Below are 27,084 nucleotides of genomic sequence, written 5' to 3'. Positions count from 1 at the left end.
TAACACTTCAACTAACTTAAACATGGTAACATTCAGCTCTCTAGAACTTCTGCTGACTGTCTCCAAGAACAATCCATGCCTTTTGCACTTCCTCCTTTCTTTACAACATCAGGAATAAAAGCTTATTGAGAAGGCAGGTTCATGTGCAATGAGGACTCACTGTTAATCATTTGGTTTGTTCTGAAAAAAGTGTGTGAAGGACCACCCTGTGTTAATGGGTTTAGGAGAGTCTTCATCATCTTTTGGGGGAAGCAGAAACTGTCGGGAATTAATTGAACATGGGCTCCCAAAAGATGCATTTTCATTGTTGCTTTCAATCGATCCAGGGGAGTCTGGAGTGCCCAAGTTCCAGGCGTTTGTGTTTGCCTGAGGTCTGTAACCTGCAGTTTTATCCAATTCTTCCTCCACAGGTGAATGACCCTCTATTTTTAGAGCACTGATTGACAGTTGCATTTGTGGCTTATAGCCTGCTGTAGTCACTAAGTCTATTTCTGGCTCCTCCTCTGGTTTAATTTGAGGCTGATACATTGACTGGATGTCAATGTAAACCACCTGAGATGACCCCCCAGGCTCATCCATAGGGGGATTTGAGATCTCCTCTTCAATGATAGGGGGGCAGTAGGACACAACAATGTGGTTCTCCATTTCTGATTCAGAGCCATCTTCAGGCACAGTGGTCTCTGCTGCTGGGGACATCATCTCAGTATCTTCAATCTTTGGAGCTGTAGACTGTGTTTCCACCACTTCAACACTGTTGGGGGTGCACGGGTTCATTTCCAGTGTTTTAAGTGTCTTACTCCCCTGAAATCAGAAAAAGGAGAAGGGGGAGACACTAAGCTAAAATCTGGAAAACCTGAAAGCAACGACTTGCCCAAATTACAGCAGTTTGGTGGCTTGTGAATTGCCCTCATCCCATGGCCACTCATGCAATACATTAAAAAAAACCAACAAACTGTTTATCATTTTCTGACTCACATTCCTGTTAATGTGAGAAGCATTTTATGCAAATTAAAGAGACGTGAGATCTTGCAGTAAGTGTTTAAGAACTTTCCCTAGATCTCGTCTTTGTATAACCCATTTCAGAAGGCTGTTTGAATATTATGCCCATCTCCAATTCATGAGTCTACCAGGAGGATGTGATACAGCAGACCTCCATACTTTCTGCTTCTTCTAACACTTTGACAGACTTGGGTGTGTTACTCCCGTACTGTTATCAGGTACTGACACTTCTCATTAGCTGAGAAATACAGAGAAGAGAAATACAGCACTCCTTTCCTAGTTCAAGCATTGCAAGTAACTACATTAATAACTACAAAGCCCTAGATAGCACCTGACAGAAGTTACTGAGTAAACTGGATTGTTTCCTCACCACAGAGCTTTTTTTCTACATTTGGAACAGATGAGTCAAAGTTTGCAAAAGAATTCTCTAACTTGTTTTATATTTTAGAGGCTTAAAAGACTAGATTTAAAATAAGTGTTACCTCACAGATGTTCCTCTGGAACTGCAGTGCCTTACTGTTCTCAGGATTTGGGATTTCTGGATAAAATGTTTCTTTAATCCTTTAAAGAGGAAAGAATAAACTATTATAAAGATAGCAAGGCCTGAAACAGATTGTGAATACACAAAAGGAGTCAGGAAGCTTCCCTTTAATTCAGAACACTGAAGACATCTGGTACAAAGATTTAGTGTGCTGAACTTTCACTGAGTATAATGGAAAAAACAGCAACCTTTTTTTTTAAGTTGGGAATTTAATATGTCACATTTACTAAAAGTTGAAGATGGTATGTCTGTCTTTGTTTGTAGAGGGCACACAAATTACAGTATGTCACCAGCTTATTTCCATTTGGGAACTATTTATAAATCGTGCTTCACGGGAAGACAGGCTCCTGCAAAAACTTCTTGCATTCCTCCCTCTGACCTCTCTCCAACTCAGTTTCTCCCTCACCTTCCACAGTGTGTTTCTGCCACCCACCCACCTTTAAACAAAGCCCACTAACATCTTTGGGTATTTAGAGGAAACAAGGAGTAACTAAAATAGTGGAAAACCCTAGCACTGAAGCAAACACTTCCAGAAAAAGATAAGAACCCGAGGCAGGCATTTACCATTCCCTCTTTCGGTAGCAGAAGATGCTGGCCAACACTCCAAGCAGCACCACCACTGCCACAGGGATGAGAATTGCAATGATTAATCCTACAGCTAGGGGATAAGCAAAAGAAAAAAAGAAAGAGTAAACCTATATCCATTGTTACCAGCAAGTTTTATACCTTTTCTAACATTCCCCAAAATTAAAGACCATTCCATTAAACTCAGCTAGTGCAGTGGTCTGCAAACAGTGACCTACACCATCACCATTCCCCTTTGCTGGAAGGGCAAAAGTCCATCCATAGACAGATTCAGTGATAACTACAGGAATCAGCAGATCTCTCTCTCTGATTATTTATTACAAAAGGCTAAATGTGCAGCACAAGACTCATTGCTGCAGTGATTCTGTTCTCACTAAGCACTGGTGTTGCACTTTCATGCTACCTGAGCTGGCCAAGTGTCTGGTAAGGGCTCTTTTAGGCCAACAACTAATTGCATAAACAGCATCATCTTTTATATGTTTTATAATGCTTCCAAATTCCTGGGCTTTAGTTCCAATACATCCCCACTGCCTTCTTCCATTGATATTAAATGCCTCGGGTGTGATTTTTCATGTACTTTAGTTGCAACCCAGTGTTTAGTCCTTCATAGGAAATACTTCATTTTTCTCATACTCCAAAGCCAATCTCTTTTTGTTGTTGTAATTGTCTTTCTGTGTTTGCTTTTGTCAAGAGATCAATAAAACTGAATTCAAAGCAGAAAAGCATCTGTTTACAACTCTGAAACTGATAAATATTTCCACAATGTCTTTCTTCCCATCATGTATTAGCAGATACTCATCATGAGAAACCTGACAAAAACAACTGTCTGAGAAAACTAAGCTCAGACTCCACTGTATTTATTAGTAGAAGCTATTTTTTATGCATACATTACCATGAACTACAAAGCAGCTGTAATAGGAAAGGATCTTTCCCTCACTCTGAGCCGTACCGATTTTTTTTATGTATAAATAACCAACTAAACAAAGGGAAGAATTAGAATGTACAGGACCTAGGACCAGAAAAAACCTCAGAAACCAACAAAATGAGCTTGACTTGACATACATCATAGAGGCCCTGTGCTAAAGACAGGGATATGTCTGAACAGGGATAATCAACTTACAGTCCTCCTTTGTCACCACATAGAGGCTGTTTGGAGGGCTCAACCCACCAGCAGTGTAGGCTTGTAGTTCCAGCTGGTAACTTGTTTTGCCTTGAAGATCAAGTATTTTCATAGACTTCTTTGTTAAATCAGTGATATTATTAACTTTAAGTTCTGGATTCCCTGTTTGTTTGAAAGCAGTAAGAGAAGCGTAACTTTGTAAGAAAGGATTAAAAAAGACAACCTCAGCTTTAGCATAACTTTATTGAAGTGAGCAGATGAAAGCAGAAGAACAATCTGTGTAAAGGAAAACTGAAATAAAGAACCTTATCAATGCTGCTTTCTTACACAATGCTAAACAGCATGGGAGTGTGGTGAGGCTGCTGCAGATTGACTTAATATCCTTACTGTCCTACCTGTCCTCTTATGAATTTGAGTCAGGCTTCAGCCTTGAAAGGACAGGCACTGGAAGAATATATCCTATTAAATATAGCCATGTAACCTCCCCACCTCATCTACCCAGGTTATCTCAGCACAGGACAGCCTGACACATTGCCACTTAGTCACTGCCTTACTTTAGGCCCCAGTGAGACAGGGTTTTCTTCAACTTTTGCTTTATATTAAAAAACAACTGGACTAATCACACAAAGGAGCTGATTATTTTAAATGCCTTTGTCACATATCAGAGGCCAATTATAACAGTGAGTAATGCAAGTGAATTATTATTAAAGCATCTTTGTTATTAAAGTGAAATTAAATTCTAAAAAATAAAAAAAGAAATACGTAAGCAAGGAAGTTGAAATCTACACAATTAACATACCTGATTCTGAAAGTCTAGGCTTTAAAGTATCTTTTTCACCTTTTGCAAAGGAAAGAAGATATCCTTTTAAAAACCCTCGGCATTCTTCAATAGGAATGTCTTCCCATTTTACCAATATAGAATCTGAAGAAGTTTCTTCAACAATAAAATTTGGTGCAGTTTTTGGAGCTGTAGGGAAAAATATGAAGAAGAAACCAGTAAGAAATTACCTTATCATAAAAAGCTGAAACCATGTAAGTATTTAATCAGTTTTATTTTGGAGCTAGCGATTTCCAACCTTTTCCTCAAGACTCCTCACTATAAAGTACATGTGAAGGACTTAGCAGGAGGTGCTAAAATACAGTTATGTTGGACTAATTGTTAATTATTAGCAGTATTAGCTACTAAGAAGTGCTAGAAGAAAAATTTATCTTCGATCAGCAGTCTTACAGACCCGTACATGTAAATACCCGTCTTCCTGCAACAAACTCCAAAAGATTGTATAAACATTCATAAGATACATACTAGCTTTCATAGGCTTTAACTCTGTGACTTCATAGCTTGTCTTAAAACTAACAAAATCCCACATTCATACCATTTCAGCTTAAAAGAGCTACTCTTAGCAGTTTACACAAGTCCTTACTTCAATACCTGAAGCCTACTGGAAGTGTTATAGCAGATAATGCATACAGTCATGCATAATGTCAGGACTTAGTTAGACACTTGGCTTTGATCCAGCAGGGATGAACTCATGATTAAGAATGCATCCATTTTTCTCTTGATGGTTATCTGTCCAATGACAAATCTGAAGTTTTAGAATGAGTCTATGCTCTTGTGCATTTATCAGTTCCGAATAAGTTTCTTCTACATGTTTCAATGCATTTTTAGTCTTTCAAAGTCTTTATAACTTCTGTCTGATCTGTTCATAGCACACATGGAAAACTCTTCTGGGAAACCTTTCAGAATTTTTTCAGAGATACAAATGGCTGAAAATTGAGTTTCTGGTAAAACTGCCTTAACCTCACCTTCAACCTTAGCAATGAAATAAACAACACCATTTCCAAGGACTCAGATTATGTCAGCAGCTCAGTTTTCTAGGCAAACTATTTTAGCAGAAAACACATTAAACTTCAAAGTCAAATGGGTCCTGTAGTTACAATACAATACAAAACAGCTGTGGTGTTAAAGGGTAAAGTCATGTTCAGACACCTGGGAAAAGAAAGCATTCAGACACTAATACATCTTCAGGCCAGCAAAGCTCAGCACTGAGTCAAACCCCAGTTACCCAGACAGGGTTGGTGTGTGACAGAACACAAGAGCAATTCTGAAAGTAGTTTGTACTCTAGGATCCAGTTTGGATTTAAGAAGTGATTTCAAACAGAATTGTTATGGATACTTTTTACATTTGCTGAGGTGTACCAAATGTGCTTGGAAGTTTACCTGGACTTGATAAATCAAAGAAGCTGCCCCCTCTTGTGTAGAAGGGACCATGGTCATGTGGTTCAAATTATGGCTGTGAATTGCTGTGACACTCTGTGCCACCACACAAACTGGAGAACACAGGGTTATTGCATATGCTTTGAACTGGATAGAGAAATGTGTTACAGTTATACAGAGAGAGAAAAAACCAAAGTCAGGAGTACTGCATGGGGATTCTGGTCTCAGTCTTCTTCTGTCAATACTGAGCTAAAAATAGACACAGACTTTGCAGATCACTTTGCAGAGATCCTGAATTATAAAAGTGCACTTACGTAGCTCTTTCATATACCCAGTTATGTTTTTCAACAACTGATATCCCATGGATTTGCAGCCATACAAAGAAAAGTTGTATCTCACACCAGGTTTGAACAGAGCTGCAAGAGAAAATTGCTGTAAGAATATTTCACTTCAGAAGAATGATACTTTTAGCCTTCACATGATGCAGACATATAAATACATATTAAACAATTACAAAGTATAATTGTATAAATACCATTCCTACTTGTAATTTCTACAAAAGCTATGCCATCAGATGTGGTTTAGAAGCAGTAACCAAATCTGGCTCCCAGAGAAAGTTTAGTACTAAACAAAGAGGATTCAAAACAAGCTACTCAAATTGCATAAATTATCCTTTCCATGGGGAAACACAAATTGAAGTTACCAGAAATAATCCCCTTCCTTTCCTCCAACAGCAGCCATGTAGATCCTGCCTCCTCAGAAATACAAATTCATTTTGAAATAACCAGGCTTACTGGAGCAGCAGTACAAAAAATAGGCAGAATACTCTCAAAAGTGACAGTGAAGCAACTTAGCAATGAACTTCAGTCCTTAACTGACTTTAAAAAAACACAGTCATCAAATTTATGCTTCCCAAGTCTTAGGTGGAAGAACAGCTATTTGATGCTGTAACTTGTAAATAATTTACCCCTTTCTGGGATTTTCTCAAGTCAGGGCTGTACACTATTTTCAAAACTTCTTCTAAACAAGATATCACTATGAAACTACACAGAAGTCATCTGGATTTTACAAGAGTTCAGGTCCAGCCAGTGGGATTCTCCTAGCAAGACTAAGAGCAGAGGTGGATTTGCCAGCTTGAGCCCAGCCCTAGCAGCTGGATAACTCACACAAGAGTCACATGCTGCAAGAACCATCCCAGTGAAGAGCTCAGGAATAAAGCAGTGCATCATTGGACAGACACAGTATTGTCTGCTTTAAAAAAAGCAATCTCTAGCTAGCAGAAATGGAAACAACATGGACACAGTGTTGTAACTACAGACAGGAAAACATATTGCCCCCACCCTCCCAAGTCTCACTCCCCTCCCCACCCCCATCTTTCCGATGTACTCTGCTCCAAGCTGTTTTCTTGAAGAGACACTTTAATACTAATATACCCATATAGACAACAGAGAAAAAAATCCCACATCTTTAATGGCTTCTCTCCTTCCTCTTCTGCTGCTACTAGTCCCACCACAGCTGAATTTCATTTCCCTGATCTGCCCACCAGCATCTAGAGACCTGGAATGTGCCCTGTTCCAGGAAATTTCAAGAGTTGACAGCAAGCCAACACATAGAGGTCACACTTAAAAAAATCTGCCTCATGTAAAAACAACGGATTAGTCTTCTCCCATCCTGAGCAGCACTGTTTATGCTTAAAATCCAAATAAAACCCCAAACTCTAGATTAACCATTATGCATTAGGCTGAGTTAGGAAATTGTGAGGTACAGCTAGAAGAGGTAATTTCAAAACAGTTAATAAACACAGTCTGATAAAAGTTAAGTCAGGTCTGATATTTGGATTTGGCAAGACTGTGTAGGAAATTAAAATAAACATAATACCAAGAAGAATTTCATTTATTTACACAAGTACACAACATTCAAACAATCTGCAATGTATAGCTTCATGTGCTCTTATTCCACTTGCTGCTCAGGATCTCAACCAGAAGGACTCAAAGAAATTACTTCTGACTTACCAGATTTTATCACTACATTTGTTGTATTTGAAGGAAATTTCTGCCAGTCCACACTACAGAGTTCAGACCCAGATGAATGACACCATTTTACTATGTAGCCACATGTCATGTTGGGGTAAAAATCCCAGGAAATATTAATTCCATTCCCCATTGCCACGGCCTGATCTGTTGTGACATTGTCTGCAACAAAGATGACACAAAAATCCATCAAAGAGGAGACACTTATCTATAGCCCAAGATGAAATAAAGCCTTCCAGCCACAGTACAATGGCTTTATAAACAGCAGTCATTTCTAAGAAGGAGAGGCACGAGTGAACTGTGAAATTCCAAGCAGTGCACTCAGATGAGCTTCCTGGAGTGCTCAGAATCAGACATAGCCTGCAGCAAATCCCTCAGCCAGCCTTAAGTATGATGACGAGAAATGCAGCAGCTCAGGACTGGCTTAAAAAGCACTTTTTCAAGGTAAGGATTTACAGCAGATGTCAGGTTCAAATATGAATTGACACCAATCTGGCAGGAGCCTCCAGCTATAAATTCCTGTTGTCATTTCATCAAATGGTTTGCTTTGTGTTTCTTTCAAAGTGTCTTGCTGGCACTCGCCCAACCACAGACAATAATTTTTCATGAAGAATCAACAGCAATAATCATGTCCCTGGTAAACTTTATGGAGGTTTCAATCTAGAAAGGGTAAATTATACAAGAAAAAAAAAAAGAGTTTTGCCTTTAGTCTATTTTTCTTGTTTCTGAATATCAAAGGTTTAGCTGCCCTTGAAGTGATCAGATCTGGGAAAAGCTTCTGATTCCTCCAGCTGCCCTCCATGGCTGTCCATCAGATGGGACCCCGCAGAGCTAAGGGATGGTTTCCAAAGGCCGCCACAAAAGCGGTGGCCCCATGACAGATCTGCAAAAATAATCTCAGGGTTTCAGTTTTCCTTTTTCAGTGTTCCTGTTTATGCTCCCCATTGAGTCTATTATTTCATTTTATTAAAGCCATAAACTATGGAAGGCTGAAGGGCAAGGACAGTTTTTAAGAATTAGTGCTATGAAAACTTTATTCTCACAGATAGGCTGTGAATGTCAAAGGACTGCCTATTTCTAAATAATCTTAACCTACAGTTAAGTGCACAATCATTTCTGTAGCTTGCTCATGGCAAGAAAAAGATGCATTATTAAAAAAAGCAAATCAACTCCACGAGGGCTTTGATACTTTCCCCAGAAAAACTACTATGCATCCAGTGAAACAACATTTCTATGATGCTGGAAAAGACCATATTTCCAATTAGCAGACTTTAATTTTTCTATTTACAGAAAAGAGTTTTTTACTGACAGTAAAAATACTAAAAAATCTAAAGTCTAAAAAATACTTAAATATACCACACTCCACCTTATTTTCTGAGGTAGATGACTAGAAATTCACCATGGGCAATACCGCTCATTTTGGTGTATTTATAGCTGTGACCAAGACTAGAAGAATAACTCCTAGTACTAGATCACTACTGTGGTAGGGGAGCCTGGATCAGCCAGATTACATGCCCCAACTCTCTACAGAGCACTTTTCAGAGACAGTGACTAATTTTGACAGTGTATCCTTTGTTTGTATTTTCAGTTTTCAGAAAACCTCAGCAGATCTCCAGCTTCAGACACCCTGCTTTCTTATGAACATTAAAAGCACTTACAGACTGCACACAGGAAGCAGTCAGAAAAGATGTCTGGGCAAAAATGTCATCCAGTTCTTTGAATGAGTCATCTTTTATGACTCCCGTCAGTGACTCAATTCCTATACCAACTCGGGAGCAAATCTTTAATGAGTACAAGTTGGGAAACACCACAGGGAACCTCAGACATCTAAGAGAAAGCTATAAATGAACGCAAAGCTCTAGCTGCCATCAGCTATCCCACACCACAAACCTATTACAGAGGCCTCTTTGACTCCCAAAGCCTCACTCTTTCTCTGCTGAAGGAGAGCTATGGAAGCATTTCAAATCAACTGTCCCATACAATTACATTTCCCTCCAATGAGCAGACTAAGAAGATACTAACAGGTACTAGCATTGGTACTGTGCTCAGTTCTGGGCTCCTCAGGACAAGAGTGACATGGAGCTCCTGGTATGGGTCCAGTGGAGAGCAACAAAGATGCTTAAGGAGCTGAAGCATCTCTCTTACCAGGAAAGGCTGAGGGAGTGAGCCTGTTCAGCCTTAAGCAAAGGTGACTGAGAGGGGACCTTATCAATGCCTGTAAGTGCCTGCAGGGAGGGGTCAGAGCTTGGAACAGGCTCTGCTTGGTGGTGCAGAGAAATAGGACAGAAACTGATGCACAGGAAGTCCCACCCAAAGATGAGGAAGAACTTTTCTGTGCAGTGACTGAGCACTGGGACAGATTCCCCAGAAGGGTTGTGGAGTCTTCCTAACTGGAGATACCAAGCACCATCTGGACAGGATCCTGTGCCATGTGCTCTGAGATGGCTCTGTTTGAGTGAGAAGGCTGGACTATAGGCCCTTCCAACCCAACCTGTTCTGTGATTCTTTGCTTTGAGAAGCACAAGAAACATTATATTTCACTGGTTTTCCTTATCATAGAAACAAACTTGTTTTTTTATCTCCCTGTGAATATCAGCCACAACACATTTCTTTCTATGAGAGATGGCCGTGTCTATTAGATATTTGTTGTTGCCCGACAACCATGACACCTGTTCTCCAGGTGGGCAAGGAGAAGCAGACCCATGAGAAGCAGACCCTTGAATGTGCCTGGCAAACAAGTAGAGCAGGTGTAAATGAGTCGTCCTTGCAGAGCATCAGCCAGATCTAGAGCTAAAGGTTTGGGCTTTGGGAGATTACACTGTCTGGTGTGCAGGGAAGCATGGACTCTCAATAACTGCTTGGCAATACTATCTACTCTCCAAGCTCAGTGTTAGGAGCAGAAAATCATTATCTGGCTCAGCTACTTCCCTTTACAAAGCCCTCAGCAAGGGTAGCAGTGTTTTAATTGGGAAGCCAAAGCCCTACCTCTTTTTCAAACACTGCCTCCCTAGCACAGGGATGCCAACACTTTACCAACCGGTCCAATTAATATTCTCCTGCAGAGCTCACAGGCATTGAACTGACAATTCTTGCCTTAAAAAGCCACACAACACCTCCAAAACTTCTAAATCTCTTTAGCATGTAACACTTCTCAGTGTCTCAATAAGAACAAATATACTGAACTCCCTAAACATCAGGGATCCAGCTTTTGAAGCCCCATTCTTGTTTCTGAAAAGTGCACATAACTGTACATACTGCACATTAAAATGCTTATTTTATATAAAGAGCACAATTAATTGGTGAGACACTATTCTAAAAGCAAAGCAGCATTTTTTTTTCTCCTGCCCAGCAGATTTTTGTGGCAAAATGAACACAAACAAACAAAGCATTATTTTTCAATTAATGAACTCTCCCAGGTATTCTCCAAGCTTTGAAGGTGTCCAACTCTCAGCTGGGAGCACTCACCACTTGGAAGTTCCACGCTTGTTATCCTTGAAGGGGGAGATGAGCCCGCATGGTTTCTGGCTACAACACTAATTACACAATCACTTTTTCCAAGTTTTATCTCAGTACTGTTTGAGGGTTCAAAGACTACTTTACGTTCCAGTAGTGTATCTAGCAGGTAGCAGGACACTTCATGAGACACTATTTTTCCATTGCTTTCAGAAATGGATAAGGGCTATGAACAGACAAAGAGCACATTAAAACCAAAATGCAATATACAGAAGACGACTAACATGAATTTACTGTTCCTGATCTGTTCTGATGACTGTACAAGACTATAAGGCAGAAAAGTAACTCAAGTGTGACTTTGAGAATTAACATGAAAGTTCCTAAGTTTTTAATTTTCAACTGAGATGTATAAAACATTTTCTTCTTTATGTGAAATGCTTCTCAAGGCAATGTTTAAATAATAAAACCTTAAAAACATTCTTATTTGGGGAAAAAATATTTGTCTCAATGTTCCATAAAATGCTAAGAAAAGCAGTCTGGTTTATTGACTATAAATTTAACTAATTTATAAATGTGTAAGTAAGTAGTTTTTTGTACAGTTATATTACATATTCTTTAATGAGTCCTATCTACCTTCCAGAAGACTATTAGGCTTTCACCAGAAGGACTTCTTTCTCTCCAGATGTCTGGTCCTCTTGCAGGAGCTAAATAAAAAAAATAAGAGTGATGGGTTTTTTCCCCAGTTGCACAGTAGACAATATACCATCAGTTGAAAAGTTAGGTTTCTTTAGATGACTAATTTTAAAATATGTATCTTCATAAGTTCAACATTCTGTCATCCAGAGTTAGATGAACTTACAGGCTTCTGATGTTGTCTGCTCCACTCCCCTGCTCCAGTCACTCCACCTCCAGAAATGGTCAGCAGCTGAGCAGCGCACCCTGAACTGGTATTTGGTGTCAGGGTGCAATTCATTCAACTGAGCTGTGTAAGTTGAAGATTTCCGACCAGGCATGGAGACATTGTGCTGTTAAAAATTTACAGAAACTGACATGATACATGTATTTTTTCTCCTAGATTACAGAGTTACTCAACACCTAAAAAGGTGGTGGTTTTTGTCTCCCACAAACACAGATGGTGTCAAAGCTGCAATCAAGCTCTATGAAGAAAATAGCGGGAAAAAAATGTCCCATGCAGTCACCCTAAACAAGAAAAAAACTTCAGAGATCCACCAAAATAAAGTTCTATATAGACAGAAATTGAAGCATACAGTAGGCAGCACATTTGACATGTAAAGTGTGAAAAGAAGAGGTAACACAGATGATTCTTCAACAGGGTGAGCTCTGCACAAAGTAGCAGGTGGGTGTTTTTCATCTATCCCATTCAGTCCTCCTCTCTCCCATATGTAGCAAAACTGCTCACAAGGGGCAGGCCAGGATTCTGTGTTCAGAACCCACACTTCTGCTGAGCACATGCACATCAGACTGTGGGGACAAAGGCCTTGTTCCCATGCGACATGCACAGAAATATACTAAAGACAGTCTGAGCAGGATGTTTATCATGCAGTCTGCTGCCTTCATTTTTCCTTCGAAACTACAGTATCCAGGTGATCTCAGTTCACAGGTCTTATGACAGCACTAGTCTCTCCTATTATTCTGTGTGATTCTAGAAAGCATTTCAGTTTCACAATTACTTAAAGAAACGCTAAGCCTGGGAGGGTTTTTTTAATGAATTTAATTATAACACATGTGCATCACAGCTGCCAAAAACTGGACTCCAACTGACTTTAAGATGCAACTAATTGTGCACTTCTAAAGCCAAATGACAACTTGAAAAATACTAGAAAAGCCAAATGACAACTTGAAAAACACTAGAAAAGCCAACAATCTCTCATATGGATGGAAACGCTTTTGAAAACATCCTCAAAATGCCATGTAAAACCCCATAACAACTTCACAGCTCCTTTTGTGACAGGGAAGTCCTGGAGTCTTTTATTAAGCAACCAGCAACCCTATAAACAAAGCTGTAAAAGCTTCTGGCAAGCTGTTTGCTGCAAACAAAATACCTGTGGGTGAGGGCTTTGACAGAGGTGAAGGGAATCAAACTGCTGTGGAAGTGTAAAATCCTGACCTGAACCTCTCCTACTATCCCAGATGATTGATGCAGTAGCAGGGTTCCCAAAGGAGTGTATGCCCCAAAAATATCCGAGTTCCTTTTCTCGTACCTAATCTCTGGTATTGTACAGAGAAAATATAAAATATAAAAGCTTAAGACTTCTGCTCTCATTAAGTGCTTTAAAAGTATTCTAAAAATAATCTTTTAGAGCATGCACCCTGTTATTTTGGAGACATGTACATGATGATTATCTTCAGTCTTAGCTGCATCATTTCTGTGGCTTAATTTACATTATTCAATGCTGTGATCAACAGCTGTGCCCAGCTGGCAACTAAGTGCAGAGGGTAAAAGAATACTGCTAAAAATCAAACAAGCATTGCAGAAAGAAGCCTCTGAGGTTAATGTGGTCAAATTAAAAATTCAGGCTCTGTGCACCAAGATCTATCTGAGAATTCACTATGTGCATGCTTGAAATGGTCAGAGATATGTACACACAAAGAAACTGGGGGTAAAACTCAGGGCAGCTAGAAATGCGCTTCTCATTAGGCTCTCCCAGTGAGACAGGTCACAGCACGCTAAGTCAGACAATACAGAAGAGGGTATATTCACATCACCGACGCTCAGTATCTGATGCCAGTGTCTAAATTAGAATCCTAAGCTCCTCTGACAGACAGCAGAGTAAATATGCAGCTCCAGTCCATGATGCAAAGCACCAGGCAGCAGCTGGAAGCCTGACTGTCTGAAAATGAACACACAGAAATACCGCCTCCTGTCATGCTGCAGAGGTCTTCACTGGAGTTTACCTACTATTACATGCCATGGGAGAATCCTTCCCTATCCTGCCTCTACATCACTGACATATGAGCAGGTTTAGCAGCTGCCTATTATGGCCACATACATGTCATTTGCTGACAGCAAACAAATTAACTGTTCTCTGAGGGGATAAAATAAAGGGAAAAATTTCAACTGCAGACTTCAAGATCTGAAACAGACAGTGTGGAAGTCTGCAGGGCAGCATCCTGAAACAAGAGCATGTTAATATGGCTTGCACCAGGAAGGACAAAGCACAGGGGCTGTTGCCTAAAAGATCAGCCTAAAGTACTATGCACCCCTTTAAATTATCTAATAACATGGTGAGTAATTTGACTTTTCTTTAGTGTTCAAAACAAAAAAAAAAAAAAAAACCCAACCAACCAACCAAAACAGGCAATAACAGAGATGAAGAGGATTTTTTCTGATTTTAGTAAATTAATTTCTAATCATTACTATATTAATGATTTCATAAGATCATCAGAATAAAGCTCTTAGTGAGAAAAGAATTTGAAATATGATTAGTTCAGTGAAAAAGATCAGCATTTGTTCAAAAAATTATCTTTTAAAAGCAACACTTACCAGTTTTCTCTCAGAGTCACTACTGCTAATTTCAATTTGACACAGAAGCCTGATCTCAGCAAAGCTGCCATTTATAAACCAACGTAGTTGGATGCTTGTAGAGTTGTTCCCAGTAACAGTTAACTTTTCTGCAGTTTTTGGATGAACTTAAAAAAGAAAAAAAACATCAGTTAAAAAAAACAAAACAAAACACTTTAGATCAGAAAAATCTTATTTCAGAAGATCAGAGAGAAACAGAAAGGTGTTTCAATTAGCAGCTGATAAAACTGGTGCTGGGAAAGCACCTGCAAGCAGTCTCATCACTGACTCTCCTCTCAGCCATTGAACATGGAAACAGATTTGCCAAGACTGAGTGTACTGCACACATGATAAGGAATTGAGACACAGAAAAACATTATTCCTCTTACTGATTTTCTCAGAAAAGTGAAACACCAGATATTTCTGCTGACCACAAATTATGAATGAAATTTGCTCAACTTCTGTGAACTTTCTTAGTGAGGTCTTAAGGTCTGCAGATCAGGACAAAGGAGGATTCCTAAATGACCCCACTCCAAAACTCCCTTCACAGAATTTTCCAATAATATTCAGCACTAACATTCACAGCTTTCAGAGAAAAAAAATCTACTGTTGGATTTCATTAAGGAAATATGCACTACGGTTTGGGAATTAAGGGGACAGTGCAGGAAATAAAGAAAAGGAAACAAATAGAATATAGCAGCATATCACCTGGGTGTGAAACAGCCCAGTTTATAACTAACAGAAACAAATTATGTTTTTTCAACTCTATTTACTATGACAATTCTAATCTCAGGCTAGCTGTACTAGGACCTACCTGGAAAAAAAAAAAAAAAGGCACTATCCTCATATTTAATTCAGTTTTTATGAGAACAGTAGAATACTGCAACCAATAGGAATCCCTGAAACCTCAGCCATGACTGTGGAGGAGAAAAGTGTGGCAAAGACAGTGCTAGAGAGGTGGTCATCTTCCTTTCCTCTTTCAAACTGAAAGTCTAATGAGAGAAGTTACTTTTTTCTCCAAACTCTGACAGCAGATGATCATGGCTATTACCAACAGCCCTCAATAGTCCTGATATTACCTTCTGTCTTTTAATGATTTTTTTTGGTTTTTTTTTGTTTTTTTATGCTCCAAATCCTGCTGCTGTAAAAGCGTGTAATATTTTGGTCTATAAACAGACACTGAAATACAGGGTCATTTACGTACAGGTTCATGAAATTACACCTAAATTTTAATTGCTGATGTGTAATAGACTATGAAACAAAACATAAACTTGCCCAGAGAAGTAGTGGATGCCTCATCCCTGTAAACGCTCAAGCCAAGGTTGGACAGGGCCCTGAGCAACCTGATCCAGTGCATGGTATCTCTGTTCATGGCAGGAGAAGGAGCATGGGGAATGTGTGTGCTGTGTTGGAACTAAATGATCCTTAAGGTCTCTTCCAATCCCAGCCACCCTGGGATTCCATGATAAACAGCAGCTGGCTAATTATTAGACCACATATTTATTACATATTTATCACACAGCAGTCTGTCCAACACAGCAGCACTGCTGTTGAGAACTATCTCCCTGTACAGTTCATCATTGCCTCATGACATACCCTGAGTAACTTTCAAGTCCAAGTTATTGAATATGGCAATAACCTGGTGACAATTAAGGAAAATAATGAAAAGTATACCATATCAGAGCTCTTCAAACCCAAAACTAACAAACAGCATGTAGGAAATATCTTTTTCCCTTTGTAAGTCGTAAGTCTTACCTCTCTGAGTTATATCAAGCAAAAGAGATGACTTTGCTTGCCCAATAGGGTTGGAGACACCTAATATGAAATCATACGTCTTTTGAGCAGGCAGCACTGGAAAGTCACAGACATGGTCTTTGTTCACTTCACTGACGTCGCACGAAACATTTTTACCAGATGTTCTACAGAATAATGGGGGGAGGGAAAAGCTTAATTTTTGCGCAAGTTAATTCCTAGCAACAGTCAGAAGTGTAGACTGAAAACATGGTACAGAACGATGGACTCAGTTCACATGGCTTACAGAATGATTTGATTGCAGAGGCATATCTAACACCACAATGAAGGTTAAAGTGGCATCAGTCATGACTTGCCCTGTTCTCACGTGAAACTCTCCTCTTCCACTAGCATAACATTTCCATTCTCACACTTCTCAAAAGCCTGGAAAACAGGTAGGTCCTGTAAAACCACCCCACAAGTCACAGCTAAGATTCTGATTTAAAGTATCTTTGTTCAGATCAGCATACATTTGCATTTAAAGTATTTTCTTAATAGCTTTCTGAACTAATGAGATGCTATACACATTGTCTTTCGATAAGCCTCACTAAATATGAACTAAGGTTTGTTACCTGGAATACATCCACTAGTCCCACCTGTCTTTTAATCAAAAGCAGGAGAGGCAGTCTGAAGGCAGACAAGAACAGTGGTGTGTCTTTACGGGTAAAATTTAAATTGTGTATCTGTATGTATGTACATACATCTGCTTTAGTTAGAATCCGTGTAAGCCTCTCATTCAGTAGCACAAGTTTAACTAACTTCTTCTTTCAGGCATTTTAACTATGTACTAGCTGAGCTCTGAGCTCCCTCCACACTGTGCTCTTTTTCAATAGTTCAGTGTGGGCTGACAATAAGGAAGAGAATCTTTATCCTGAAATGCATCACATTAATTTAACAGATTTGGGTTAAGCATAACACGACTGGACAAAGTTCTTACATATAAAATGAATATAGGCAGTCAGTGACTGAAGCTCCCTTCCTGTGAATCCCTGCCCTGTTTTGTCCACCTCTTTGCACCCTACCCAGGGGCTTTTTTAGCACTGGCACTGTAGACATCTGTGACTGTAACTCAAACCTCATTGCCTCCAGCGTGCTTCTAAACCACCATGAGACTCCATTTCTCATCGTTTTGTGTGACTCAGGCCACTCCTGGCTTCTTTCCCTGACTGCTCCTTTGGAATGACGAAAGAGCCTCCTCTTACCATGGGAATTTTGTTAACTCCTCACTAACTTCTAATCACAGCCACCAAGGAAGTGGTCGTACTTTGCAAGTGCTATTCCAATGTTTTTTCTTTTTTAAGGCTTTACATGTCCTGGCCTTAAAAACATGTAGCAGGACACGAGTTGACTGCTTCCTGTGGGTGAAACCAGTGTTATTTGTCCTTTTCAGCGTTTTCTGGGTAACATTTACTCTTCTTGCTCTAATTCTTAATGGCAGAAGAACAGATGGAGGCTAACTGCTAATTTCCCTAGTGGTATTTGGGAAATGCCCCACAACCTGTCTTACAATTGTTTCTCAGTGAACTTCTGTCATCCTGGCTAGCAGAAGCTCAGTAAATGTCTGAAATTATCTGACCCAGGTTTCATATTAAAAAAAAATTAAATATTAGAGATTGACTCCTATTATCTTCCTGTATTTTCATACTGGCCTTGTCTACATGTTAGCAGCAGCCTGATACACTAAGACCTTAATCTAATTGTGGGTTCATAATGGTATAAACCTTTGGGAAAAGTCATCCTTAATTCCCATTGGAATTTTGCAGGGCTGGACAACGTTTACCTTAGTTTAGGTACAGCTTCCTGATACTCTTGGAAAGTATTTTAGGCTCTAAGCAATTCACATTTAAATAGGTATGGTGCTGTAAGTCCCAGGTAGCAATGGAAGTATTCCAGTTGTATCCTTTCACTCTTTGTAGTGCTGATTAATTTTACCTTTCAAATAAACTGTACTTTGTTCTTCGTTCTCCATATAGTCCACTGGGCCTGCCTGGTTTCCAGGTGCATTTTATTATCAGAAAATTGGATGTTTCACAGCTGAGGTTTTGGGGAATATCAGGAGCATCTGTATCAGGAAAGGAAACCAGAACTGTTAGCTGATGTTTTGCTATCCTACTGTGACATTTGGGTCACTTGCTTCCCAAAAGTATTGATCTTTTGTTTTGACGGATCCTGTAAGTATCACTCTTTTGTTTTGCTGGGTCTAGATTGCGTGCTTCAAAAATACATGGCAATAGCTACACCCCAACCACAGAAGTAATAGGCTTTTTAAAAAATTACAATAAAATAGATGGATAATTATCAGCCCCATCTGACTAACACTTGACTCTAGAGTTCTAAGTGGGTGGGTAATCTGGCAAATCATATGCAAACATGTTCACAAGCTCCAGGCTCTGACCTGGAAGTGTTTCACTGAAACTCTGCCAAGAGTTTTCTGAAATTTTGAGCATCATTTTAGCCGCTGAGCAATACAGGAATGCTGCCAGCTGTGTGTCACATTTTCTAACATGCCAGCCCCACCACTGCTCTGAATTCCCCAAACAAGTCGTGTCAAGGAAATGGTCCCTTTAGCATGAATTCCACACTGAAATTGAAAATTAAAGCAAGCCTTGAATGGCTCATCCTCTTCACCATTGCTTTGGAAGCGTCTGCCTTTTCCTTTTAAGTCCTGTTCTTTGTTCCCATACTACAGCAGTGTCGAGTGCCTTGCTGGAAAAGATGGGCTGTGCTCCCAACAGAGAGGGTAACCATGCCAATGTGAGACTAGGCAGAGCACTTAATTTCAGGTCTTGTACACTCAAGCTGTATGAGAATGGAAAGGTGTATACCAAAGGTAGAGCAACAATATCCACACAGAGATATATCCCTCTCTCTCTGCCCTAGAGAAGGGGAACTAACACACAAAGCAACAGTGGCAGGCTTACTTCAGATTATGAACAGTGAGCTGGAAAAGAACACCTGTTTTGATAGATCTAGGCTTAACCAAAGTGTTGTGTATGCATATTTACTTCCTCGACCTTCTCTTCCCCTCACCAGCAAAGTGACCTTAACAAGACCTCTACCCACTATGTAGGTAGTACAAGAAGAAACACTGATAAGAAACAGACTTGGCATCCCATCTGTTAAAAAAAAAAAAAAGAAAGAAAATTGGGATTGGGATTGTCACAGTTTTCATTCTTAAACCACTGATTTATTTACCCAGAAGATTTTCTCACAAAAGGAAACGCTGCACAAATAACATAAAAATGGTATACCACTGAGAAGTCATAAAAAGCTGAATTTTGTTTTGCATTTCCTAGTGCACACTTAACAGACCAAGTCAATAACAGGATGCACAGGCTGGAGATTGGACTACTCTTTCAAAATGATTCCAGTTTCTCCTGTGCTTTTTCTCAGCTCAAGGACCTTAAGTTCAAAGGTAGGCATTTGTAATGGGGAATGCGATTCTAATGAGCAGCTATTGGAAGATGGTAACTCTCAAATTCCCTGCGAGGTAAAAAAACACACAAAGCTTTTAAGTGACCAGTTATGGGGAAGGAGAATGAGCTACATTAAGTAATTTGTTTTAACAGGTATCTGTTTCTGGAACATAGGTCTGAGCCTTGCATGGTTACACAGAGAAGATACACAGTGATACAGTATCTTTAAAGAAAACACTAAAATAAGAATGTTTTAGAAGAATGCCCAGGAAAGAGGAATTACTAGTTTCCTTTGCTTAATTAGCTCACAAGGAGCTTCTGCCCTGGATGAGCATCTGTTGTTGCTGCAATTTTAACTGTGTTCTTTACTTGACTGATTGGTAAATGAATGTTTTGTGCTTACAGATCTTGCTCTTATTCTCACCTAGTCATGGACTATACTAGAACAGATATAAACTTAAACTGATAGAGACTGGTAGAGACAGGGGTTTAATATTCATATGGCAATAAACTACTTGGCATTCCGGATCATGAAAAAGTACCTCAGAACAAGAGAACAATGACAGAAGAACTGGGCCAGGTTCTACAGAGGGCTTACATGGGTACCTTCTCATCCTTCCAGATTTGGTGTCTTCTCCAAGAGCTGGCCTTCCCACAGTGAAATCAAACAAGTACAATCCCCAGTTCAACTTCAAAACCAAGGGCCAGGAGGGAAAAAAACCACAATAGTATTTTTTCCTAGCAGAACCCTAAGAGTCTCAAAACTATTTTGATTTTTCCTAAGGTTAATAAACATGATACATACATCCTACAAACACGACACTTCCTTCCAACCCATTTTCGAGTCTGCACACTACATTTGTCCCGCTGCTATTTGAAACACTGGCATTTAGCACTCTGATGGCATGGCTTCGACTGCTCAGTTGCATCATTGCGTAGGATTTTGATCCATAAGTCATATTTGTTATGCGCTGATCTTCTTCATGGACACAACAAAAGGTCAAATCTGAACCTACTGCCACCACAGGGTCCAGAGGAAACACTCCACTCCCACCGGGTTCAGTATCTCTTCCTAGCAGAGAAGGAAGAAAACAAACAAACAAACAAACAAAAAAAAGAACAAACAAGAAACCTCACATGAACAATTTGCTATAAACACAGTGCTGATCAGCTAAAATGTGACTGAGGAGCACCCCAACACATACAAAAATAAATGTTTGCTAGGTTTCATTAACCAGTGATTGTGTTACTTCTTTAATCAAAACAGTCTCAAAGGCAGCAGCCCATCACTGCCTAATGATCTTCCTTACGACCTTGGCTTAATTCTTATAAAGAAATAAAAGTCCATGTGGTTGCAAGGAAACAAACATACCAGGAATCACTTTTGCTGGGCTCCAGTCACTCCAATCCTTGGGGCCAACAAACTGTGTAGCATTAATGTAACAGCGAATCTTCACATAGTGTGATGTGCACTCCAGAGGCATATCTGATGTCCAGTTCCAAGAAAGAATGACGTTTTCATGAATCAGTTTTGAGAAGTAAGTAACCTGCAAACATTTTTCACCAAGAAATCAACCAAGACAGAGCTTATGAGCACCTGTTAATAATGACATATCATCTCCAAAGTGTCAACAGAATGGCAAATTAGGTGAAGCAAATCATAAAATCCTCACAGACCCAGGCTGCACATTTTGTCTTTTCTCCATTATTAAGATTTATAGCACACAGCTACAAACTAGACTGGAAGAACTCTGGTTATAAAGAAAGGAAAAAAGTAAACTGAGCATTCAGAGATGACCAAGACTGGAGACACTTTTGGAGATATAAAAACAGTGGTGTAAATTATCTGCCAAATTCAGAAGTTCTAATTACAAAGTTCCTGTACCAGAAAAATAAAAATTGTTGTGACTATGTACCAACAGTACAGTAGCCAGCATTCCAATAATTGAAATTAAACAAGAAGTTACCTGCCAGAAGCATGCCTACACTCATGTCCTGCAAAGCTCTACTATCTTCATCATTCCCAGTTTTTTTTCAAGTGACCTTTCAGAACATTACTAAGGACAAAAAATATACATATATTTTTAATAAAACAAGGGACTTACTTGTGTGACTACTTCCATTGGTTCTTTCCGAAGTATCTGAATCTGCCAAAGGGCATCCAATCCATATGGGAAAACTGATCCATTATCACTCCACTTCAGATTTAATGTGGAAGTTGGAAAATCAGGCATTAAACTAATAATGTGTGGAGTGATGGGAACAAATGCTTGAAAAAGAGGCAGGGGAGGGAAAAAAACCAAAACATATTCAGGTCATTAGTCAGCAGCACCAGCCCTACAGATGTTTAACAGCCACATTTCCCTGGTCTGAACTGGCTAGTAGCCATAGAAACATGTAATTCAACCTCTGTAATTAGAAGAAGGCTCTGTGGCTATTTGAGCATGAGAGTTCTCAGGAAAGCACAGGTGTTGATGGATCATCAGATAGCATTTTGTTTTAATACCTTATCATGTAGATGGGTGTGTAACTGACTGTGACTACGACTCTTCACAATGCATAGTAGGGAAAATATCCCATCTTTCCCAACCTTCCTTCAATATCGCAGTGATAAAGGAAATATAATGACAGTCCTTGAAGTGTGCATGAGAACACTTCTAGGGAGAAAGGTGGAAAAACATCCCCAAAAGAAGAATTATGTTTTGTAAACCACTAGAGAAGTGGGAACTTGCAAAAAAAGGGGGAGTGGCAAGGAAGGAGAGCAGAAGCACAGGACTGAAGTAGCTCACATGAGGTTCTGAAGATCACAGGGAAAGTGATTTTAAGCTACAGGAGGTATTAAGGGCATGAGATCCTGATGGAGACAGGGAGGGAGATCAAACAGAAGCCGTTCTTCTACAAATGTGTTGTGGTGAAGCAAGAGGTTGAGAAACAGGGAAGAACCCTGATAATTCAAGGGCTGTGGGCAATTCATTAGGCCTGGTGCAAGCTAAAACATTTTAAAAATATGTGTGATACATCCAACTTCAGTCCTGACCAAGGATCTGAGAGCCTGCAAAGTGTTCAACATAATCAGTACACTGCCCACAGTAATCCATGTTGAACCTGCGAGTCTCATTGTATTGACCAAATATTTTTGAGTTGCATTTCGTTTAAGTTCTTGAGCTACTCTTAACTGTAAACAGAACCATGCATAAGAAGTGTTACTGATATTAGAATGTGACTACACTGAAGGAGTAAGAAGGCAACCCAAAGGCAAAAACTAGACCAAGCATGGCAGAGTGTGTCACTACCATCTTCTCTTTACAACTTCCCTCTTTGCCTGGAAGGAAGTGGGAAAAAGTCTAATTTACTTATTTATGTAGATAAGGAATTTGTTTACAAATGCTTCCTAATTTAAAATTAGCACTAAAAAGGGCAAAGAGTGAGGGATGTAATATTGTTGTATTTTGTTTTCCTCCTCATATTCTGCCCTTGATTTTTTTCTGCTATGAACTATAAGTAAGAGGAGTATACTTTCTCTTGAAGAGTTAAAGAAAACAACCTATGATGCATGGAAGCTTCACATGGACTCAGCATATCAACATTCTACATACAGGAATGCTGCCAAAGAAACCTGCAAGCATATACACATCTGAAGAGTTGTTAAACATAAAGGCCTTAGGAACACACATATGACCTGATACTTACAGATGTCTTTCTGATGAATTACAAACTCATTGGTAGTAAAAGCAGTTCCAGAGCTTTTGATTGTCACTGTGATGGAGCTCTCTGGGATTGGAATCTCAACCCTCCTCTCCTTAGTTTTAAAACACACTTGAGGTGTAAGGTCACTAAAAAGATAGAGAGGATTAAACAGTTATTTCAGCTGATAGGAAGCTAAGGCAAATTCAGTCCTATTCTTGCACATAAATAAAACACAAATTCTCTGTAATGGACAGAAAGCTCCATAACGAGTTTGTGAAGGAGTGAGACCTGCTTGGGCTTCGATTAATCTCCGATTAATGGCATTCCCTCATCTTTCAAGTCACTTTTATCATAGTGGTCGGTTGCGCATTGGCTGCACAATGCAACCAACTAGTTGTTAAGAGAACACTTCAAAGTAAAACACTTGCTTTTTTCCAAAATCACAGAATCATAGAATCATTAAGGTTAGAAAAAATCTTTAAGGTCATCAAATGCACCTGTTAACCTACACAAGCATCATGTTCACCATTCAACCATGTTCTTAAGTGCCATTTCCACATGTTTTTTGAGCACTTCCAGGAATGGTGACTCCACCACTTCCCTGGGCATGCTGCTCCAGTGCTTTACAATGCTTTTTGTGAAGAAACAAAATATTTTTAATATCTAATAAAACTTGAGGCCAACAAAAGACATGTTTCTGAAACCTCGTCACCATGATTCAACATTTCAAAATAAGCAAAACAAAAAACCCCAAACCAAACCCAATATTATTGTCCCCTCCCTTTGTGTTTTCTGACTCACTCTCCCTCCATTTCTTTTCAAAGTGTGGGTATATGGGTTGAAAGAGCAGGATTATCACCTGTGTCCACATCTTAGAACAAATCTTTCTGCTCCCTTCTGCTGCTCAGCGCACAGGGAAAGAGCAGAGAGCAGAGCATTCTTAAGATCCCAGGTGAAAATGTAGCCTTGTGCATCATGTTTGTGCAGTGCTCAGCACAATGTGAACTGGCTTTTGTCTTGAAGATGTAGCTATATACAGGAAACAATAATGGATGGATCAAGTTCCTTTGCTCATTATCACTGATATGCAACTAGAAAGGCAGAAAGTTTGGAAAAATCCAGACCTTCCTCTTGAGGGAATGACGGCAGGAAGGGAAAGCAGAGAGAACAACGCCAGACTTCCTGCTGCAGGACTGTTACACACTTATGAACTGGAACTGGACCCTGGAGCTCCCATCAGCTGGAGTCAAGAGCTTGGGTTGAACTCCAACATTCACACAAGATTCTGGGCTAGCGAAGGCCAGCTGAGACTTGAGTGCTCAGAAAGGCTGTTTCTCTTTGGTACTGAGATATTATTAGAGGATGTTTGGGCAACTGAATAACAAAACCTCTTTCCCTCAGGGATGTCTGTAGCAAGCTCATCTCAGACTCTCTGCTTCAGGGACTCCAGCCTGTCCTGCTTTGCTAAGGAGAAACAGCAGCAGCTACATGATTTTTCCTGTTTAAAGGGCAGTACCTCATGAACTCTGCACTTCTGAACTCTGGCCACAGAGTCTTATATATGGTGTTTTTTAAATAGAAATTATAGCTGGCAATGCAGCAGGAATAATGAGACACAGAAAATCAAGCATGTAGGTGGACTAAGTGCAGCCAAGCCCTGGGACCCCAAGGAAGTCTGGGCTGCCTGCAGAAATTACAGGAAAAAAGAGCACAAATATCTGGACTGGAGGCAGGATCAAGATGCAGAATGGATTTGAACTCATCCCCAGCACATGATAAATATTTGGCAGACCCACAGCATGGGGAATTGAACATGTAGTTCTCATTAGTGAAAAAACACATAGAAGATTTGAGTTTTTTTAAACTTTTCTCAAAATTCTCAACTTGCATTGACTTCAGAAAAGCTCTCTCAATTGTGAAATATTTTTTATGTTTCCATTAATACAGCTTAAAATTTATGAAGGTTGTAAGGCAGTCACTGAGAGACTGTTCATGTTTTCCACAAAAAATCCACGTGAATCTCAACACTTGTGTCATATACTCTACTGCTTTGGCCCACAACATCAAGATTCACTGCTTCCAACTCTCATTTCCTTTTGGACTGAACCTATTTGAAGATATCCCTCATGAAAAGTCTGAGCAAGGAAGGGATAGGCAGACACGCAGAGAAGTCTGAGTAAATAAGAGCATCTTCCAGTCCTTTGAAAACAGCAAGCAGATTTTGGCAGGCAAATTGTTAGCATGGAGCAACTTTGCCAGAAACTTTTTGCCTGCCATTGCCTGAGTTAACAGCGCCTAGAGGGAGCACCACCCAAGGAAAACTGATGGGGAGATGATGGGAAACAATAGCATCACAATTTCCATGGGCAGTGACTGAGGAAAAAACTATACTTCCATCACAATTTGGTATTTTTTAACCAGGTATATGGGGGGACTTACTTGGTAGTGTAGCAAAAATCAATTTGTCCTTGCCTTCCTCTAGAAGAGACATCCCACGTACAGAGCATTTTGTGCAAATTGTGCGTTACACATTTCAAATTTTGGGGGTCCCCTAGAGAACCTGAAATCATGTAAGAAATACAGTCAAAAATTCCAGGTCAAAAATGAGCAACTGTAAAATAACTGCTATTTTTCACATCTGTAGCCATTCTTCTTACATTTTTATTGCATGTGTGGCCAGTATTTTAAAACTGTTGAATGATTTTTGTGCTGGATTAGACAGCCACAGACTTACAGATTTCTAGAGGTACCCGAGATCTGGGTTTATACTCATATGTATAACAGAGGCAGCTGCCTCTTTCCACAATACCCGTTCCTCGTCTAACCTAATAAGCAGGCTTTGGGCCAGTGGCAAAACCACAAGCTTTGATTTTAACCTAATGAGTTTTTTGCTCTCCTCCATGTCATACATGGAGGGGAATTAATGACAAAAGGGCAGCTAATGATAATCTGTGAAATGGTTGAAGAGAGCCAACACACACACTGAAAAGGTTTCAATGCAGACATTTACACCAATGCATATGCAGACTGTCAGTGGTACTATTTAACACACAGTGGATAATTTAACAACCAGTTTTTCACTGGTTTGCAAGATGCTGATGGGTGCTGGAAAGCAAAGATCAGGCCTGGCACTGTCTCCATCCCTAGGATGGTGTGGGGCCACAGAGGCAACAGGTTTTGAACATACAAAACATACATACATACAGTAGGAAAGCAAAGCAATTACAATGTACAGAAGCTACAGAGAAAAGGTAGTTAGTGAATTATATTGCAATAAACTTACCTATCTCTTGGCTATACATTAAGCTCCTTAAGCATAAAATAGCTAGTGCTAAAAGGCAGCGGAGGCTTGAGTTCTTCCACATTCTTCTACTGTTTGTTTTAAGAATAGCAGCTTTAAGCAGGAGTAAACATCATCTTCAAACAAGCTGGTCAGTTCTAAAATTTAACACAGAAAAAAACAACAACAAACAAAACAAACAAACAAAGTTTTAAATTCTGGACCTGGTATGCCACAAATTCCACTTTTTGTTCCATATACTTTTCTTTTTCAGTAATGTTCCCAGGCATAGCAACTCCTTTTCCTTCATCTGGCAAACAAACCTCTTCTCTGTTACAACTCTTTGATTTATGCATTTTCTGTAAGACATTTCCTCCAGAATCATAGACATAAAACTCTATAGTTCATAGGTATTCTTCAGGACTATCTAATATCAGAACAGAC

At 39.6% G+C, this 27,084-nt stretch overlaps 1 protein-coding gene across 1 annotated transcript; it reads right to left on the bottom strand.

The window, feature by feature from the left end:
* Positions 1-162: 162 nt before the first annotated feature.
* Positions 163-26,725, bottom strand: LIFR (LIF receptor subunit alpha). Its single transcript, XM_062513416.1, has 19 exons — positions 26,644-26,725; positions 25,800-25,920; positions 23,364-23,506; positions 21,779-21,942; positions 21,046-21,220; positions 20,479-20,745; positions 18,190-18,319; positions 16,222-16,385; positions 14,449-14,594; positions 11,803-11,968; positions 11,577-11,647; positions 10,956-11,169; positions 7,473-7,652; positions 5,775-5,876; positions 4,045-4,212; positions 3,246-3,407; positions 2,105-2,198; positions 1,482-1,560; positions 163-801 (listed from the first exon to the last, which is right to left on the bottom strand). Exons 1-19 carry the CDS (start codon positions 26,723-26,725, stop codon positions 163-165), a joined length of 3,267 nt encoding a protein of 1,088 aa, XP_062369400.1.
* Positions 26,726-27,084: the final 359 nt, after the last annotated feature.

The sequence above is a fragment of the Cinclus cinclus genome, chromosome Z, assembly GCF_963662255.1.
Source record: "Cinclus cinclus chromosome Z, bCinCin1.1, whole genome shotgun sequence".
NCBI classification, from domain to species: Eukaryota; Metazoa; Chordata; class Aves; order Passeriformes; family Cinclidae; genus Cinclus; species Cinclus cinclus.
Note: the sequence above shows the minus strand (reverse complement) of the source record. Positions and strands in the feature narration are given on the sequence as shown.

Bases quoted from the DNA above. Each gene is read 5' to 3' on its own strand.
- LIFR (XM_062513416.1), bottom strand. From the start codon at position 26,725: ATGTGGAAGAACTCAAGCCTCCGCTGCCTTTTAGCACTAGCTATTTTA. The intron at 11,648-11,802 runs GTAAGTTCATCT...TTTTTTATTTAG, and splicing joins GCAGACAACATCAGAAGCCT to CTCCTGCAAGAGGACCAGAC. The intron at 11,170-11,576 runs GTAGATAGGACT...GTCTGTTCATAG, and splicing joins GCCTAATAGTCTTCTGGAAG to CCCTTATCCATTTCTGAAAG.